The following is a 20,850-nucleotide window of genomic DNA, read 5'->3' on the forward strand; positions in this document are numbered from 1 at the left end:
TTCAATCACTTTCCCACAGCCAAGCAGGCTGTGAGTGGGCCTGGGATCTGGCTCTCCAGCCTCCCAGTGTGACGCTCACCATCCCATTGGGCATCGTACCACTAAAGATTGAAAGTCAAGCCCTTCAAGGCCTTCTGTATTTGAGGAGATGAAGCTTTCTGTGAAAAATGCCTTAGTTTGTGGTGCTGCCTGAGGCACAGACTCTAAGCCGCTGCCTCCTCCATTCCCAGGTGAGACTCTGATCACATTTCTACCAAGGAGACCCAAGACCCGGGCTGGGAGCTCCAGGGACGTCGCATCAGCCCAGGACACTTCCTGAGGACTAGAACCGTGGAGGAGGCTGCCTTGTGATGGCTCCATGTGTGTATGCGTGTGTGTACGTGTGTGTGTGTCTGGGAGGGGGGTGTAATACAAGAAGCCAGGTGCCCTGGGCCACATTCTGGATAGTATATGAGGAGCTTTAAGTTGCCCCTGAGGTCCCTGGCAGCCCTCAGTGTCTGCTGCTCAGTACTCCAAGGACCCAGAATTCCCATGGGGCAGGCCTCCTCCCCCTCCGCTGATGCTCCCCACAATCCGTGCCCCCTCCCCAATGACTCAGTAGAGGTTTTCCAGAATGGATCAAACCAGTAAACTCCTAAGCTGGAGCTGGCCCCTCCAGGTCTAAGGTTGGTCCTCAGACAAGAAAATTCTGTGGTCAGTCATCAAACTCATACCCAAGGCCTTTCCATGTTGTCGAAAGAGGCTGCACTCTGGGCAGTCCGTCAGCCAGTCAGTCAACAAGTATTATTAAGCCCTAACGATGCACCAGACTCAATGCTAAGCTCTGCAGATACAAAGAAAGGCCAAACACCCATGAGCCACACCACTGGGTCAGAATGGGACAGATCCTCAATATAGGTAATAAAATAATCAATGAAATAATGAATAAATAATTCAGAAAACCAAAATTCAGAGTTGTATACGCAAGCTGAGCGGAAGATTGGTAGAGGTAACAGAAGACCAGCCCAGGAGTCAGACATGCCTCTGACACTAAGACTGGCCAAGTCCCTTAACATCAGGGCTCTGGGTAAGGCCATTTGGGGGCAGATGAGCAGCCAACCTGCACAAAGAGAGAAATATTCCACATGTGGGAGTTCCCTACACTCATGATTCAATTCCAGCTTTTAAGAATTGTTCACTTGGACTACAGAATATCTGCAATTAAGAAAGCCTGACTGGGAGGGCTGTTGCCCATGGAATCCAAGACTTCTCTATAGGCCTGAAGGCCCTTCTTGCTCGACCTTCCTTTAAACAGAAGGGAAATGAAGCCCTGCTGATGTAGTTCTCAGGCCAGGCAGAAGGACAAGTAGCCTGGGGTCTGTTCCCCAGATTGAGGGACTTGGGTGGGTGGCTGGAGGTGGTGTTCTTTCCTCAGAATGTAATTGAAAAAGGGTAAGAAAAAAGACTGTGTCTGTCTCTCTCCCCCACCTCTTGCTCCTTCCTCCTCCTCCTCTTCTCCCTCCCCCCCCTCCCTCCTCTCTCTCTCTCTCTTTCTCCTCCTACCTCCTTCCCTCCTTCCCCCTCCCCTTCCCTGACTCTGTCTTCCCCTCTGCCAGCCCTCCTTTAAACCCCCAAGGGCCACTCCAGACCACAAATAAAAGAAATAGGAGATTACACATTTATAAGGGTAGGGACTTGACCTGAGATTAAAATGGCTGAGGAAACTCCAATGCTGGTCAGCATCTCCTCTTCAATGAGTCCCAGAGAGCTGGCTAGAGAACAGAGAGGTTAAGGGACTTGGCCAGGGTCACACAGCCAGTTTGGGTCAGATGTGAGATTTGAATTTGGTTCTTTCTAGCTTGGAGGCCTGTTTGCTGCCTCTCATTAATAACTCTTAGAAACACCTTGAGTCAACTTACCCTTTTCCCAGGGATATAAGCACCGGATTTTCCAGGTTGACGAGAACTCGGAACGCCTTGTTCACATTTTGGTAAGAAAAGCCATCCCCTGAATCCGCGATGACGACGCAGTTTGGATTCGTGGTGTCCATCCCATCAAATTCAGAGCGGACATCTGGAAGCAGAGAAGAGGAACTGGTCTGGAGGAGAAGTGCCCGGGACTGACTGACCGCCAGCTTTAACTGTGGCCCTTTCTCCTCTTTTCAGGGCCCTCAGACACTATCAGAAAAGTGAAGCCAAATCACAGACAAGACAGACAGACAGACAGAAGTCTGCATTGGTGCATGGCAGGTGCTGCCCTTCTGAGGACAGCGACCTCCAATGGCCCTGCAAGGCCCAGGCACGAACCCAGAAGGGAGGTGCCCTCGCTGACTCCACGAGGGGGCTGCGATGATGAGAAGTAACACTGAGGACAGACAGCTCTGAGGCCCTCAGTTCACCAAGCACTTGATGCTACTACCTCCTCTGTATTACAAAAGGTATTATTATGACCGATATTTTACCAGGAAAATGAAGAAACCAAGAAATCAAGTTCAGTGACCGCCCAGGGCCACACAGCCTGTAAGGGTTCGAGGTGGGCCCAAGTCTTCCTGGCTCCTCCAGGTCCAGCACTCTGACCACCGGGCCACAATGCCTTTCAAGACCAGCATCCAATAGCATATTGCTTGCCTTCTCAATGCGTGGGGGAGGGGCTGGAGGGGCAGAAAATTTGGAATTCAAAATTTTTAAAAATGTAAAAAAAAAAAGAATGCTAAAGATAAATAATAATTTTGTTAAAAGAAGAAGAGCCTCTAAAGCATTAAAGGTCAGCTCAGACCGGTGAGCAAAGCTAATGAGGATGAGGAAGGGTCTTTTTGGAGGGTAGATTTATTTGAGGAAAATAAGAGGTCCATTAGAAGGACAGGCTTGTTTTGAACATTCAGGGAGCTGGCACTGCCAGACAAAAATCTAAATAAAAATAACATTTTTTCATAGCATTCTATGGCTTATGGCATCACTTCCCCACAACAGTCCTACAAGGAAAGCGAGGCAAATCTTATTAGGCCACTTTGCATGTAGAGAAACTGAGTTTCCCAGAGTCATGGAAGGTAAGAAAAAAGAATCATTTTCTGATTCCCTACGGATCTCAAAGCGTGAGTTGGAGGATTCTCGGCCTGGGTACCCAAAAAGATTGATTATATGATCACCCATCAACTTGGCCAAATCTCATGCTTGTCTCATGACTGAGTTTCCCCACTTTTAAATGGGAGCAGTGGTGAGAATAAATGGTCCCAATCTCCCCAAAATCCTTCAGCTCATGGAGCAAAGGTACTTGTGTATATTCTGGGTTTGTGGTTAAAAAAACAAAGGTCAGCTTCTAATATCATGTCCTGGTAGCTGGGCTTGCTCCTGGCTAATTCCAGGAAGTTAAGAATTTCTTTGAAAACACAAAGATGGCGGCACTATCTAGAACCTCAGCGCCTTCTTCTGTAAAATCAAGGTGGACTCTGAGGTCCCTTCTTTGTCTACGGCTAGGAGCCTATATGTGGCCTGGTCAAGTAGTTCCCCTTCTCTGGGTCTCAGTTTCCTGATCTGTAAAACGAAAGGGTTGCACTAGATGGCCTCTGAATTCCTTTCTAGCTGCAGAGCCAGGGTTCTGATTCATATGTTGGAAACTGAATTACTTGAGGGAAAAGATGGTTTCCTTTGAACTCGAAGAATGTCTCTTCACACATAACTCACTAACGAAAGGACCAGCCTGACGACCGGTGATGGCCAAGATGGGCACAGCCCGGTTTGTGACCCAGGGCCAACAGTCCAAAAGGACTGCGTCATCGACATCTGCAGCTGAAGCAAAGATCGGCTCCCAAACAAAATTTACGGTGGATCAATCAACCCTGAAAAACCAAAGGTCACTGGCAAAGCACTTTGTATGAAAATGAACCCTCCTCCCTCCCTGGGATCCCTGTTGAGAAAGGGTCACGGCCTTCTCTCTTTCACACACTATGTTTCTTATAACATAGGGACAATACATTGTAATATAGTATGCAAATATATATTTGTTAAATACTTAATTATCATTGTACATGCATTATTATATCGTTAATGTATTATTATTACTTTTATTATTCACTTGGAGAACTGTGAAACCTTCCCCTCTTTCTTCCGGATAAATCGCCCCCCACCCTTCCTTACAGAACCAAATCCAAGCGGCGCTTGCATTATTACTGAGGAAGGGCTCTCAATAACCTACTCATTCCTAGGGGCCAAAGAATGGCCTCCCGTAATTGGGTGGAAGGGCTGGTAATGAGCTATTCAGGTCCTGCCGTTAGTGCCTCTTGTCTCCATCTAAGACCCAGCTCTGGGACAGCCCAGGAAAGACTTTGTGGGGCTACAGAAGCTATTTTAAGATGAAAACAGAGGCAAGTCAAAAGCCTGGGGGGCTGGGCAGGAGCCACAGATGAGATGGAAAATCTGCAGAATTCTCCAGCACTGCCAAACGGCATCCTCTTAAAATATGCAGAAGGTACAAGGCAACCCTGTTCTGTTTGCTTTCCTCAAAAAATAAAACGAAATACAAAAGAAAACTGCCCTCCCCTAAGTTGAGAGTCTCCCACACAGCCAAGCTTTACCCAAGTCCTTTTGGCATGATCCCACTCTGATTTCTAAGCATGACAAAATGTCCTCCCACAGAACGGAAATTCGGAGATGGGTCATTTTTTCCTCCACACTCACAAATATAATTCATGATTTATATATCACTAGCCATTGGGGAAAAAATTCAAAGGAACTAATTTTTCTTAATTTTCTATGGAGAATTCTTTTTCTCCTTTAAGCATTTACAAATGACCGCTTCCTAAGTCACCTTCCAATTCAAGGCATAATAGAAAGAGCATTGACTCGGGCATCAAAGAGCCTGGGTTCAAAGCCCGCCTCTGATTATTACCTTGTGGGACCCTGGGCTGCAGCTGTCTCACATCTGAGGGGCCTCAGAGGTCCAGAGGCAGGTGGTGGCCAAAGAAGGGGACTGAGCCAGGCCTCGAGTCAGCAAGAGCTGAGTTCAATCCTGTTTCAGCAACTGTGTGACCCTGGCCAAGTCACTTAACCTCTGTTTCTTCACCTATATAACGGGGATGATAGCAGCACCCACCTTGCAGGGTGGTTATGAGGATCAAGGAGATAAAAATTGTTAAAAAAACAACACAACAAAGCACTTGGCCTAGGGCTGTAGAAAGGCTTGCTCTTGCCCCTTCCACTCCCTGCTAGCTTCGGATCCCATGGGCCTCTCTACCAGGAGCTGCCCAAGTCCAGTCTCCCACCTCAATCTACTGTCATTCTCTTTGTCATCAGCAATAACTATGTTCTGGGCGCTGTGCTAGTGCTTCCCAGTCACTGACTGGTGTGATCCTCACAACCACCCTGCCAGGCAGGTGTGTTATTACCCCACTTTACAGATGAGGGGACTGAAGTAAATGAGGATTAAGTGTCAGAGTCACCCAGCCAGAAGAGGGAAGAAAGAGAGAATGCCTACGGAGCTCTACAACTCCCCAAACCTATTACAAGGGGATTAGCAAATACTTGTGGACTTTAGATGGATCAATGGCTAATAGATAGTCGATGGATGGATGGATGGATGGATGGATGGATGGATGGATGGAGAGATCAGACAGACAGACGGATGGATGGACAGTTAACAGAAAGATAAAATAGAGTTAAATTAAAATACTAAATGGAGATGTTTCCTCTGGGCAGCCACAAAGCCAAGGCAGACCCCTGTTGAGTCTCATTCAAGAAAGTTCATTTCTGGGTGTCTCAGAAGGACCTCCATAAAACACTTCTACGGGCTGGCCACACAATCAGATAGCACTGTCGACTGAAATCTGGGCCATCCAGAATAAATTCACCCTCTCCTAATGAACTTCCTCAGATTTAGGGGGGTGAGATCAGTCTTACCATCATGAACAAGCAGATAGGGCCGCAGGCCTCGCTCCTTCAGAGTCTGGCAAGCAGCTGGGGCGGGAGCCGTGACTTCATTCACTGAGATGTCAAATCCCAAACGCTGAAGCAATCCCACAAACTTGTCCCGAGACTTCTGGGATTCATTCGTGCAGAACCGAAGCTTCAGGCCCGACCGCTTGATCCTATGGTGCAATTGGGCAGAGGGTGAGAAACTCAAGATCCAGCTGGTCTAAATGTCACATGTGGGAACAAGGTTTTATGGGTGAGCAGGCACTTAAACCTCAAGACCACCCATCCTTCCTAGGCCTAGAATAGTCTTAGACACAAGGTCCACAGAATCAATCAATACACCCATCAATAAACATTTATTAAGTGCCTACTATGTGCTAGGCACTGTGCTAAGAGCTGCGGATGGAGTTAGTTAAATGCTAATTAGTTAAAGGAAAGGTTTATTGTGTCACAGATCAGAGAGGAGGAAAGGCCCTCAGAAAGCCACCTGCTCCAACCCTTTGGAAAGACATCAGAATTGGGAGATGCCAGATGAAGGACCGGTGCTTAACGTTCCATAAAGGACAACTGCGTCTACACACTTAATTACGGCATGGAGTACTGGACAGAGCCCACCAGAACAGCCTCTGAAGCCCTGGGCTCCCAGCTCAACTCCACTTCCGGCGGAACAAGCCTTTGTGTATCATCCCCGCCACTAGAACATGAGCTCCTGGGGGGCAGGGACCTGTTTGGTCCTTCCTTTGTATCCCCAGCACTTAGCCCAAGTTCCTGGCACACAGTAAGCTCTTAATCAGTGCTCGTTGACTGACTGACTAAGCTTCCTCAGCCATAAAATAATGTTTGCATAATCTCCCTCGTGGCACCACTGTGAACCTTAAAGTACCACGCAGGCTTCCTGACATCTATGGTGCCACTCACACCTGTGTGGTGTTGACTGCCTATCAAATCAGGGGGTTGGACTAGGTGTCCTCTTAGGTTCCTTTCAGCTCTGGTTCTAAGATCATATGAATTCTGAGGCTCTATAATATACATCTGATTTATCTTCATTATTATGAAACCTTATTATTCTGGACCCACTAATTTTTAAAAGTTGGTTTCATTCTGGGACTAGGATGAAGTTTGCCTCTCTATTATCTCCAAAGAAAGAATATGATTTTAAAAAAAAGTGGGAAGGAATAGAGCCTAGTGGTCTCATATCTCAAACTATATTACAAAGGCATAATTGTCAAAACAACTTGATACTGGGTAAAACAGAGAAGTTGATCAATGAAACAGATCAGGTATGCAACATACAGACACAAATGAGCATGGTAATCTAGAGTTTGAGAAACCCGAAGATTCCAGATACTGGGGCAAGAAGTCACTATCTGACAAAAGCTGTTGGGGATGCTGCAGACTGGCAGAAGCTAGGTACAGACCAGCCTCTCACACCTAGTACCAAAATAAAGTGGAAACAGGTACGTGATTTAGAATATTAAGGGTGACATCAATGAATAAGAGGAGCATGGAAGGAACTACCTGTCAGATCTATGGATAGAGGAAGAGTTCATAATGAAACGAGAGAAAGAAAGCTTCACAGGAGGTTAAATGGACAATTCTGATCACATAAAATTAAAAAGGTTTCACAGAGACAAAACCAATGAAGCTAAAACAGAAGAAAAGCAGGAAACTGGGGGAAAATATCTGCAGTAAGTTTCTCTGATAAAGGTCACATTTCTAAGATAAAGTCAAATTTATTAGAATAAGAGCCATTTTTCAATTGATAAATGATTAAAGGATGTGAACAGGCAGTTTTCAGAGGAAGAAACATAAGCTACCAATAACTGCATGAAAAAATCTTCCAAACAATTAGAGAAATAAAAATTAAAACAATTCTGAAGTAACCACTTCATGTTCACCACACTGGCAAAGTTGATAAAAAAAAAAATGATAAATACTGGAGGAGCTATAGGAAAACAGCTACATTACTACCTTGTTGGTGAAGCTATGGACTCATTCAACCATTGGGCAAGCAATTTGGAACTATTTCCAAAAGACTACTTTTGACCCAGCAATACTGCTATGAGGTCAAAGAGATCCAAGAAAGAAGAAAAGGATCCATATACACAAAAATATTGATAGCAGCCCCTTCTGAGGCTGCAGAGAATTGCAAACTGAGGGGATGCCCATCAGTTGGGCAATGGCTGAATAAGTTATGGTATATGAATACAATAGAATATTATTGTGCTTTAAGGAACGATGGCTTCAGAGAAACCTGGAAAGATTTGTATGAATTGATACAAAGTGATGTGAGTAGAACCAGGAAAACAATTCACATAATAACAACACTACTGCACAGACAAACAACTCTGAAAGACTTAGGAAGTGCCATCAACACAATGACCAACCACGATTCCAAAGGACTCACGGTTGATGGACTCCTCAGAGTCCAGAATGAAGTTTATTTTTTTTTCAGGAACATGGCTAATGCAAAAATTTATTTTGCTTAGCTATACACATGTTTAACTGTTTTTTTTTTCTTGCTTTCTCCATAGATAAGAAAGAGAGGAAAATCAGAACTGAAAATAAAATAAAACTGAATTTTAAAGATGATATACAAATCACAGAACAGGGACACTACTTAACTTACTTCCATATTTTCAAGCGCTGATACACAGTGTATCCCCAGCACTGACACAGTACTTGGCACATAACAGGCATTTAATAAATGCTGATAATCTGACATACCTAATTAGCCCATCACAAAATGATAAGCCTTCAGAGTTGGAAAAGACCATGGGTGCCACCTACTTCAAATATGACCTAAAATTTCCTCTAAAAAAATGTTCTTAACTTAGGATCCACAGACCTCCAAAGGACCTGTGGATAGATTTCAAGGGGTCCAAGAATCTGGATGGAAAAAAAAAAACTTACATCTTTATTTTCACTAACTTCTAAATGAAAGTTTGCATTCCCTCTAATTATTTAAAACGATTATTGTGATAAGGGTCCACGGACTTTATCACACTGGCAAAGAGGTCTATGTACCAATGAAAGACGAGACCCTTGGACAAGCAGATGCACAAGAAGGAGCCATCCATTCTTCGGCTGAAGGCACTCAGTGGAGGGAAACCACTTCTTCAGAGAGAGCCCATCACCTTTCTGACACACAGCTCTAAGGGTTCATTCCCTTATACTGGCACTATAGTTGCTCCCTTACAATGTCCACCTCCGAGGTCTCCCCTTTCAGTGGCCAATTGAAGTAGTCTAAATGACAAATTGTTAGAGAAATTTGAGTTATTATTATCACAGTTATTACGACTGTTCCTATTGCTACATCTCCAGTCTGACTATAGAAAGCACACACACACACACACACACACACGCACACACCCATACACGCACACACACAAGCACACGCACGCACAGCTTGCATTCTTTGATTTTGTCTAAATGAGGTCAATAATACTCGCTGACATTTATACGACTTCTACTATGTGCCAGACACTGTGCTAATGTTATCTCATTTGATTAAAATAACGAACATTTTCTAAAAGCTGGGAGGAAGAATCAGACTCCAAGTAAGCTGCAGAACCTTCCTGATGACAGACGCAATCCCACAAGAGATCGGTGTCAGCCAACACTCTTGAAGGGGCTGGCAATGTCTTCTCCAATAATGTCGGTCATTCATTTCTTTCTTATTATTTGTCTTTCTTAATCACAGGTATATGAATTATCAATTACACTTAGTGGTTAATTGCCCTTCATAAAGATCGCCTTTTTTATTTTAAATTAGGCAGTTAATATATTGTAACTAATAGCATCCACTTGTACATTCTAAATATATCTTCATTGATTGGAGCCGCCAGAACGGGAGACCCGCTCCCAAGTTAATGAAGCGGCTGGGTGACGAAGTACAGGCAGCGTCCAGGGAATAATTATTGCTAATGAATTATGATGTGCCCTTCTCAGAACAATGAACAATCGGTATGACAATGAGATGACAGTGCCCCCCATCTGTTATTCCAAACACAACTTCAGTTGTAGATGAAGGAAATAAAGAGAAAAAGGCTCCGAATGGATGAATGAAGGACGCCTCTGGGGCCCAGGCCTCTCGGCTTCTTTGAAAACAGTGACACATGATTCACACAAAATCAGTGTTGATCCAGGGATACGGAGAGAGGTGGTGATGGCACGGCCCTCGACAGAGGTGAGAGCAACATGAATGTAGGTATCGAAGTGGATAGGGCATTGCATTGTATTTAGGGATACGACATTCCCAACAGGAATCAGCTTGGTCTCTCTCTAATAGGCCGGTGGTCCATTTGAACAGTCTCCTTATGTTCAGCCTTAACTCCCAAAGGGAATACTGTCCCTTCCCTTGAGTCACACAGGCTATGGTCAAAATGGCAGAGTCATCAGATCATAGATCTAAAGGTCAGAAAGGGCCTTAGAGGCTCTTGAGTCCATTCTCCTTGTTTTACAGATGTGGAAACTGAGGCAGAGGTGACTTGCCCAGGGTTCCACTGCTAGTGTCTGAAGTAGGATTTGAACCCAGGGCTTCCCGAGTCCACGTCCAATGCCCCATCCACCATGCCAAGCTGCCTCACTGAAGGTTTTCTGATGAGACAATATGGCGGAGTGTGGCTGCTGTCCCTGTAAAGCAATTGCCCGCTCATCTCCATTCTCTCCTTTACCCAGGAATCAAGCACTGCCTTCTCTGTGAAGCCTTTCTGATGTTCTCTAAGGTTGTTGCCAGATCAAAAGAGTCCTTCACTACAAGGAAATATGGAAATACCAGTCATGAGGTGCCGGATAGTTGGCCAGGCCTGGCCACCCACTGATCCACTGACTACATAAGGAAAAAAGACAGAAAGGAGGAGAAGAGCTGGGTGAAAAATGGTGGGACCTAAGCTTGGAAAGGCAACAAAAATATCCAATTATTACTATTCTAAACAAAAACATTTTCTTTCTTTAAAAAATTATTTATTTTTTAAGCAAAAAAAAAAGTTTCTTTCCTTATTTGTTAATTTGTTGGTTCTACTTATCAAAGCCTAAGCATTTAGGTAAGATTTTGCCCTTTCTTTTGAATTTAACCAACTTTTATTTAACCAAGTATTTTCGTTTATTGTTATAAGTCTGTTATTTGTAGGGGAAAAAATGTAAGTCTCCCCTCCTGCCTTAGACAGTATTTTGCTTGGAGCTCTCACGGAGTTCTCTCCCATGCTGTTTTGTTTATGGCTTTGGGGATCAAGTCTTTGTCTGCACACAGTAGGTGTTTCATTAGTGTTTGGGAAATTGAATATTTCTAAATTCTATATACTATTTCAGAGTCCAAGAGAGGAAGTTATGAAATAGCCACCGAACGGAGCTTAAAATTCACCTTTAAAGCAACTGAGGAAATTAAGCTACATGCCCCCTGAAGCAAAGACCTGTCTGAAATCCAGGCAGTGAAAATAGGAAAAAGAAATGTTACGGGAGACGATAATGAAATCCCAGATCACAGATTTGTAACCGGGAAGGACATAAGAGAGCATCTAGTCCAATCCTCTCATTTACAAACGAGGAAACTGATGCCCAGAGCAGTCACTTGATTTGCCCAAGGTCACAGAGACGGCTCCTGGCAGAGCTGAGATTTGAACTCAGGTCCTGGGATTTGAAATCCATCCCTCTTTCCATGGCTCCTCTTAGAAATGTAGGAAGCTACACTTTTGAGCCTCAAAAAAAAGAAGATATGAATGGTCAAGATGCCTATTTCATAATTAGGCAGGCCCAGAGATGTGACTGCTGGTTGGTTTGTTTTGTTTTAAGCTGGTGAAAGCCCTGGGAATGTACAAATTTTAAAAAGAAAGGAAGGAAGGAAAAGAAGGAAAGAAAGAAGAAGGAAAAAGGAAAGACTTCCTCCCAGTTAGGGCACTCAGTGTCCTCTTTTTCATATCTACGAGAAATAACGGAATCTCGCTTTTCTATCCCTGACATTCTAGCACAAGCCAGCTCGCCAAAGGCCGCAGGAACGATCACATTTCCACAGCATTTCTGACAAAATTCCCAACAACCCACTAGGGAAAGTAATCCAAGTGTTATTAACCCCATTTTAGAGACGGGGAGACTGAGGCTCAGGAGTCGAGTGATTTAGCCAGTGGGAGCAGGAGTGAAGCTGGCCCTTCCTCTAGCTCAAGGGGAAAGAGGAGGTGCTGTCTTCCCACAGCAGCCTGGCTCACGAATTCCCGGAACAAAGTAAGTGTCTAAAATCAGGAAGGGTACAGGGGCATCTCTCCAGGGGTGGGAAAACTGCGGCCTCGAGGCTACATGTGGCCCTCTAGGTCCTCAAGTGCAGCCCTTTGACTGAATCCAAACTTCACAGAACAAATCCTCTTAACAAAAGGATTTATTCTGCAAAACTTGGACTCAGTCAAAAAGCCATACCCAAGGACCTAGAAGGCCACATGCGGCCTCGAAGCCGCAAGTTCCCCACCCCTGCTACAGACCCTTCCTTAAGCCACTGCCGGGCTGACACACGACCCAAGTCCCCCAGCATCAGCTCAGCTGGGGCAAGGACCAGACTTGTCGAGATGCCAGGCTGCGGCCCATCGATCCCAAAGCTGCTGGGAGGGGATGGCAGAAAATCCGTTTTTCATTTCCCACTGAGCTCTGTCCCTTCTTTCTTTGAACTGACCTTTACCTTCTTCTGACAGAGCAGGACAAGACTCTGAGTGACAATGTCCCACCATGCAATTACTGTGCGTCAGATGAGCCGGCCCCTTACAAATCACCTCGAACTTTACACATCTGCTGGCTGTCAGCATCTGCCAGGATCGCTCACCCGAAAATAATGAAAAAACCCTCATCATTGTTCCATACCAGGTAAAGTGTGAGGACAATCATTAGACATCCTCGGTGACCTTGGGCACACTTAACTGCCTTCCTGCACGCCGGGAGGGCAGACAGACTGGAGCAACTCCAAGGAAGAAGGCATCTAGCTGGCTACGGCCTGGGGTGGGGATCTGAGCCACTGGCAGGGAAATGACCTGCCCAAGGTCATGCAGAGGAAGTAATGCACCTGGAGAGGAGCCTGAGGTTTTTTCGGGGGGGGGGGGTGTAGCTGTTTGTTTTTTTTTTCCTACTACGCCCTCCTGCCCTGCCTCCTTACATTAGGGGCAGTCAGAGCTTCATTTGAAAGATGTCACTTGCGACACAGAGGTGGCACAGAGGGTGGGTCCCTGGACCTGGAGTCAGAAAAACCCCAATCCAAACCTGCCTGGCTGGGCAGCCCTGAGAGGATCATTTCACCAATCTGCCTCAGTTTCTTCATACCTGAAATGGGGTTAACAAGAACACCCACCTCCCAGGGCTGTGGGGAGGCTCAAATGAGCCAGTGTTTATTTAAAAGCCGCTCTTATCATCACCATTTCAAATTCAGCCTAAGGAAGAGAAGAATGCAGGGAAAGGAGCCACTGGAGCAGGAGGGTCTAGAGAGGACTTCAGCCTCTGCCTATCTGAGGGAATCTGCTTTCTGTATGAGGTTTCTTACATCAGGATGGTTTGGCATGAGCCACGGGCTAAGAACGATGCCTCGGAATTTTTAAAAGGAATAAAATACTTTTTTAAAAAATAAGTTTGTATTGATTTTTTTAAACATTCCCCTTCCCCCCTCCCCCAGTTTTTCCCAGTGTCCTTCCCCCTCCCCCTTCCAGAGAGCCAGCCCAATCCAGCCCAGTCACCATTTACTAAGCCCTACAACAGGCCAGGCACTGAGCAATTAATAAAAGAAAGGCCACAAAAGGAAATGGAAGAGGAAAAAAGTCAGCACGACCTATCAGTACATGAGCCTGTGTTCGCCCCCCACAGAGGGCTGGGCCGGGGGGTGCCTCCTCCCGCCTCACCAGTCCCGCCAGGATTTATAATCTTACAACAGTGAAGAAAATCACTTTAAAGCAAAAAGAGCAGCCTGCAGATTCAGGTGTTTACAATCTCCTGAGTCTGCCTCCTAGGCAAAGCGCTGGGCTTTCTCACTTTGAACAAAGGCCACTGGCAAGACTGATAAGGCAAAGAGTAGAAATGGGGACATGCAAAGCCAGCTGCAGAACCAGAGTAAGTTTCTGAGCAGGGAAAAATCTGGAGCCTTTGGGGGAACCAAATCCATCCACCCCTGTGTCCAATTCACTGTCCAGTACTGACCTCCCCAGGGCTCCATTAACAACCAGCCCTCAGGACTTCGGGTAGACCTCCAAGGATAAAAACTGGACTGAAGGATCAGAGTGCCCAGGTCCGCAAGATCACAGGTCAATCAACCAACTGACAAGCATTTATTAAATACCTACTGTATTAGGCTCTGGGGGAGTTACAAAAAAATGAAACATTACTTTCCCTCAAGGAGTTTACATTCTATTGTGTCCACTGGATTGGACCCGGACTCTAACCTGTGGGTGGCCAGAGCAGGCTATAGACAGGAGAGTCAGAACACAAACAGAAGTTAATTAATTTCAGAGGGAGGAAAATGATGTCTGCATATGGAAGCCCCTCTCCTGTTGCTAAGTCTGGGGCCACTTATATACACAGGGTGGGGGAGAGTCACAACACGATCATTCTTAGATCTTAAGAACATTCTCATGGCTGGCATTTCTTGAGACAACACGGATATTCTTGGTTCCATGGGAACAGTCATTGTCTCGAGTCTTAGGGGTCGTGGCTACCTTGCCAGGTATAGAACCGGAGCTCTGTGACAGGAAGAGAAGTAGAGGGATTGTGAACATGTGACGGATGGCCCTGGGAAATAGGGGGAGCTAAATCCCTAATGAACACCTGGCATTGGTCCAAGTTTTACACTCTGCCAGAGGGTGAGATCACCCTGAGCACAAGGGATTACTGTTATGCCAAGCTCAGGGCATAGCCTGCCTGCTGGGCCTCAGCTCTGGAAAGCACGGTATCTCCAAAATATTTTGACACCATCAAGAGATTAAAAAAAAACTTCATCTCTGATTTGGGGAATAAGGAAAAAGAGACACTAGAAGTTGGTATACAGAGGCCATCTAGTTCAATTCATATCTGTCTTTTATTTTTCTTTGGAAGACTTGAATTCAAATCCAGCCCCAGACCCTCACTAGCTGTGTGACCCTAGGTAAGTCTTTAAACTGTTTGCTTCAGTTTCTTCAGCTGTAAAACAGGGATTGCTGTGAGGATTGAAGGAGATGGTTGTAAAGCGCTTAGCACAGTGCCCAGGACACAGTAGCTGCTTTATAAAAGCTTGTTGACTGACAAGGTCTTTCTTTTACATCCTGAGATTTCTGAAAGGAATGCAGATAAAAAAGAGAAAATAAAAGATAACATGAAAATTCCTCGGAGTAAGAGTGTGGAAGTTTTTTTGTTGAGACTCCTAAACTCTATGGCTGGATTTCACATAGAATTACTTTGTATTTCTAATAAGTCATTATAAAAGTAAAACCCTGAGGACTTCCTATGTGCCTTTGCTGACAGGGAAAGCCTGTTTGGCAGCCAGGGTAGGCGCCAGGGCGCTGCCCCTCTCCTGGGACACTCCAGGCTCACTGTCCCAGGCAAGACTACGGAAGGGCCCCAAGCCTGCTGCTCGGCTTTTTCCAAGTAACTCCCCTCTCTAGGAAATGGTCCTTGCACCCCCAGCCCCTAACTGGTGCTTCACAAAGGTTCCCTGGTTGCTGCTCGATTAGCCCTCAAGTTTCTAAGATGTAACATGAGGGGTTGGACTTCATGATCAACCTGGGGGGTCCTTCCCAGCTCTAAACCTTAGAATGCTCAATATTTATCTACAGGGAATTCCATCCAAGACTGCATGAAGAAGAAATATTTTTCTATGAAAGGACCCAAGTCCCTCCCTATCCCCTCATTTGTTGTTTTTGGTTTGTTTTGGATATTTCAGTTCATTATGGGACAGTATTTGGCCTCTGCAGGGAATTTGTGGGAGGAGACGGCCAAGAGCTGGGCAGGATGAGAAGTCACAGCTGGGCTGTTTTCTGAACGACTAAAGGGAAATCACAGATACATTCAATTACTGAAATATCTGGGACTTTGTTTTCCTGCAGTGATCCTAGGCCTAGAAACGTATAGTCAGGGGAAAGCTTAGAGATGGCTTTTATATCACATTTGACAGTTAGGGAAACTGAAGCTCAGGGAAGATTGCCCTAAGGTTCCACTGTGCCCTTAAACCTCTGGCTCCTCCCACTGCCTTTGGGCATGGAGATACTGGCGCCAGCCCCAGCGGCACCAGCCCAGGGCTGGGCTCCCATTTCTAAACAGCAGAATCCACAAAGAAAACCATTATGTTCTTTCAGGTGGGGCAATGTCCCCTGGGAAGACTGTCTTCACTGAGGTTTTCCCCTGGTCCGTGCCTCCCCAACTCCTGAGAGCTCAGGAGAGGAGTGAGGAGAAGGCAGGGGACACAGAAGAGGGTCCCGGTCCCACAAGCTGCAGGCCATTGAGGCACTATGGTTAGATCAAGTAACAGGGCTTGGTGTATTCAAGCTGGCAGCAAGGACTGCTTGGAATAGGAGGCTCTAGAAACACACGTATTCTTAATGCCAGGAAATTCTGATCTCCGTGGCAAATAGGGGTTTACTCTGGAATAAATCAGGCATGGACAGTGAGGTGGAACCAGAGAAATGGGTTAAAATCCCAGCACTATCACAGAATACCAACAACAATAACCACCACCAGCACATTTACAGAGCACTTTAAGGTTTACAAAGTGCTGTGTATATGGTATCTGACTTGATCCTCATTTGATAAACGATAAATTAGAAACACATTTTTATAAATAGAATGGATGAGCAGGGAAGGGTGGCACTGGCCTGTGGTCCCTATTCTCTGGGGAATGCTGAGGCTGGGGAGAAAGAGGGGTGGGGCAGGGAGAGAAGGAAGGAGGGAGGGAGAGGAGAGAGGGGCAGAGAGAGGGAGAGGAGAGAAGGAGAGGAAGGGGGAAGAGGAGGGAGGGGAGAGGGAGAGGAAAAGGAAAGGAGAGGGGAGGGGAGGGAAAGGAAAGGAAAAGAAGGGAAAGGAAGGAAGGGGAGAGAGAGAGAAAGGAGAGAGAGGGAGAGAAAGGGGAGAGGGGAAAGAGGGAAGGGGAGAAGAGAAAGGGGGGAGAGAGAAAAAGGAGACAGAGACAGAAAGACAGAGACAGTAAGACAATGGATAGGTATACACTACCGACGCAGAAGTCCAGCCAAAGAACTGTCCCTCTCAATGGCTAGTGTGTGTATGTGTCACAATTCCCCATGGAGATCACCAAGTAAGGCCCCCTCATGGTTCCCCTCCATCACCAAAGAGCATAGATCTGGAGTCCGGGGCCTGGGTGCAAACTTAAGCTCTAGGACTTGGAATCTTGGATAATGGGGGTAGGGTGGAACCACTCTCTGGTCCTCAGTGTCCCTTTCTGGGCTTCTTAAGGCTTTTGTGTGCCATGGACATGCTTGGAAGTCTGGTGAAATCTTTGGGCCCTTTCTCAGAAGAAGGTTTTTTAATGAATAAAAATAAAACATGTAGGATTTCATAGGAAACCAATTATACTGGAATTCAGTCATCAAAATAATTTAAAGAACAAGTTCATGGTGCAGCTTTAGCACCCCAGGGATAGAAGGTGTCTTCAGTTTCTTCTTGCGCTTCCTAGGACTGTTGTCCGTTCTCCAGACACTGGCTGCCTTCCTGTGGAATGAGCACCCTATACCCTCCACCCCACTTCTGACCATTCTTCAAGATGTCCACTCCCCCCAAGCTTTCCTTGCCCTCCCAGTGGAGCTGTCCAGCACTTTGTCTGCTGAGGCAAATAAAGACGGCTAATTTTTTCTGATAGCTACTTGGGATCCTTGTCTTATCAGCCCCACCCAGTCCTCAGAATGCCACACGATCCTCTGCTTTCAAGACTCAGGTAAGCCACCAAAGTCTTCCTCCAAGACTCTGCCATTTTCCTCCCCTACACCGCCCCCTCCTCAGGAATTTTTCTTCCCTTGAATTTCCCTGTATTTATTTCTCTGGGTCCACATTCTAGCGTGTTCGCATGCACGCGTGCACACAAACACACACCCTCAGCTCTGCCACTTACTTGCTGCGTGACTTTGGCCAAATCAATGACCCTCTCTGGGTCTCAGTTTCCTTGCCATGTAAAAGTGGGGGGAGGAACTGGACCAGATGGCTCATAAGGGACCTGCCGGGTCTGGTCAATTAACAGTCAATCGCAGCCCAGTGGGGATATGATGAAAGGCAAATGTGAGAGATGACTGCAAACATAGATATGTACAAGACATGCGAGGCAGAAGCAGAGTGCACTGATGAAGGGCCAACTAGACACACGTCAGGCACTGGGAATATAAAGAAAGGAAAGCAAGATTGTCCTTGCCCTCAAGAAGCTTATGTTCTAATAAGACAACTGGAAGGGAGGGGTCACGCTGGTGGTGACAGGGTCTGAGAGGTAGACTGAAAGTAGATTTGGAGTGGAAACACAAACATCTGGGGGACAGCAGGGGCCCGGGAAGAGCCCAGCAGGCAGGAAGTGGCCCATGGTACTTTAGTCCTAAGAGGTAAAGAGGAACAGCATCCCATGTAACCCATGGGTTACAGCTTATGCAAAGGCACAGGGGCAGGAAACAATGCCAAGTCTGGGGAACAATAAGTAGGCAATGATTGTAGGACCCTAAGCCATGGCCCCCCTCTACACCTTGGTTTCTTCATCTGTAAATGGTTGGTTTTCACCCTCTATCCCATAGCCCTAAAGGGCACAAATCAGAGTCTCCTAGACACCAAACCATCCCTTATGGCACTTTCTACAGTAGCAAAGGCTGGATCCCGGTACCCTCCTCTCAGGTTGTGTGGCAGACTCCTGTGCAAAAAGAACAGAGGAGAGAAGAGGGGGAGGAAAGGATGAAGGGGGAGGGGAGGAAAGGATGAAGGGGGAGGGGAGGAGAGGATGAAGGGGGAGGGGAGGAGAGGATGAAGGGGGGAGGGGAGGAGAGGATGAAGGGGGAGGGGAGGAGAGGATGAAGGGGGAGGGGAGGAGAGGATGAGGGGAGAGGGGAGGAGAGGATGAAGGGGGAGGGGGGGAGAGATTGAAGGGGGGAGGGGAGGAGAAGATGAGGGGGGAGGGGAAAAGTCACTGAAACATTTTTTAAATGCTGAGACAAAAAGACCAAAAAATCACAGACATGAAACTCAGATTGAAAGTTACAGAATAAATTTATTACATATTATAAAAGAAAAGCAGAATCTATAAAAGAGCCCAGGTTCAGGACCAATCCTTTTTCTGGTCTATTATACTTTGGCTCTACCTCATCCCTCTCTTCCCCCACTGCCAGCAAGAATACTGTTAGGTTCCCTCACTTTGAATTTATGCCGTATATACCTATTGTCTCTCCCAAGAGAACAGAAGTCCTCAGAGAAGGGATGGCTTCACTCTTAATATCTGTATCCCTGGGACCCATTACAGTGCCTGGAATACAGTAGGCACTTGATAAATGCTTGTTAGACAGTATTCTCACCAGGGCTCCCTAATGCCTAGCATAGCAGCTAACACTTAATAAATGCTTGTTGACTGATGAATTGATCTGAGGAAGGGTTGCCCACATCTCCTTCTGGTCTCCATGATCCAGTCAGGAGACTGGGAAAACGGGGGAGGGAAGGCAGACCCTCTAACCCAAGGCCTAGAAATGAGACAAGAGAAAGCTCAGAGCCAGTGGAGGGGGGCGGGGAACAGAGGGGGTAATGACATCAGTCAAAGAAGGGAGGAGGGCGACAAGGCACCAGGACAGATGGGCCAATCAAAGGGGAGGCAAAGACCTCCTGGATCCTCCAGTTCACCCTCAGCAGTAAGGGAGATTGCCCTTCCGAGCCCCGAGCCTGAGCCCCGCCCAGGCTTTGAAGTCAATGGCCCTGATGCTGCTTTCCTTCCCAGACATCCTGGGGGGCCTCGGCCTCCTCCTTCACTGGCTGCCCTCATGGGGGGGAGGGGAGGGGGAAGATGCACAGAATCGTCTTTTTAAATCAAATTTAATTGAACCCTTCTCTCCCCAGGGAGGAACATTGTTCCACTCTAAAGCCGACCAAGTGCCTCCCCTGCAACCCTGTGAGGCAGGAGATAGAAAGACCACTCTCCCCATTTTGTGGGTGAGCATGCTGAGGCTCACAGAAGCCACCCCAAAATGAACCATTCACTTTCTACACAGCTACCCATCTCCTCACCCCCAACAAGTCTTCCCTTCAATCATTCAGGGAGATCCGACGGTTTGCATCTGGAAAGGGGCTCAGAGACCCTCTCATCTCACAAAACCTAAGACCCAGAGAGAAGCGAACTGCAGTCACCAAACCATGTCCTCTGACCCCAGGCAAGGGCTCACTCCCCACATTGTGACACCAATCAAGGGCTCGCTCCCTACATTGTGACACCAGTCAAGGGCTCGCTCCCCATATTGTGACACCAGTCAAGGGCTCGCTCCCCACATTCTGACCCCAATCGAGGGCTTGCTCCCCAAATTCTGACCCCAATCCAGGGCTCGCTCCCCACATTGTGACACCAATCGAGGGCTCGCTCCCCACCTTCTGACCCCAATCCGGGGCTCAATCCCCACCTTCTGACTCCAATCTGGGGCTCGATCCCCACCTTCTGACTCCAATCTGGGGCTCGCTCCCCACCTTCTGACCCCAATCCGGGGCTCAATCCCCACCTTCTACTCCAATCTGGGGCTCACTCTCCACATTCTGACCCCAATCTGGGGCTTGCTCCCCAAATTCTGACCCCAATCTGGGGCTTGCTCCCCACATTCTGACTCTAATCCAGAGCTCAATCCCCACATTTTCTAAGGCAGATGAAATGTGGTGACCAGTCTTGATCTCAGAAGATAGGTGATGAATGGGGGGTGCTGGGGTGGGTCACCAAGTACTTAAGGGGCCATGAGATAGACCTGCTCTGATCTTGTGGCCCAAAGGGCAGACCCAAGAACCTTGCAATGGGGCAGGGGCCAAGGGGACAGTA

The 20,850-nt window shown here is 46.8% G+C and overlaps 1 protein-coding gene across 1 annotated transcript in view; it reads right to left on the reverse strand.

The window, feature by feature from the left end:
• LOC118827853 (phospholysine phosphohistidine inorganic pyrophosphate phosphatase) overlaps positions 1–20,850 on the reverse strand; it is a 202,445-nt gene that overhangs the window by 173,887 nt on the left and 7,708 nt on the right. Inside the window, exons 2-3 of the mRNA XM_036734181.1 lie at positions 5,871–6,058; positions 1,899–2,052 (exon numbers count right to left, since the gene is read on the reverse strand). Of these exons, the coding sequence (XP_036590076.1) occupies positions 1,899–2,052; positions 5,871–6,058 (342 nt within the window). The remainder of the gene's footprint in view (positions 1–1,898; positions 2,053–5,870; positions 6,059–20,850) is intronic.

This window comes from Trichosurus vulpecula, chromosome 8 (genome assembly GCF_011100635.1).
Source record: "Trichosurus vulpecula isolate mTriVul1 chromosome 8, mTriVul1.pri, whole genome shotgun sequence".
In the NCBI taxonomy this organism is placed as follows: domain Eukaryota; kingdom Metazoa; phylum Chordata; class Mammalia; order Diprotodontia; family Phalangeridae; genus Trichosurus; species Trichosurus vulpecula.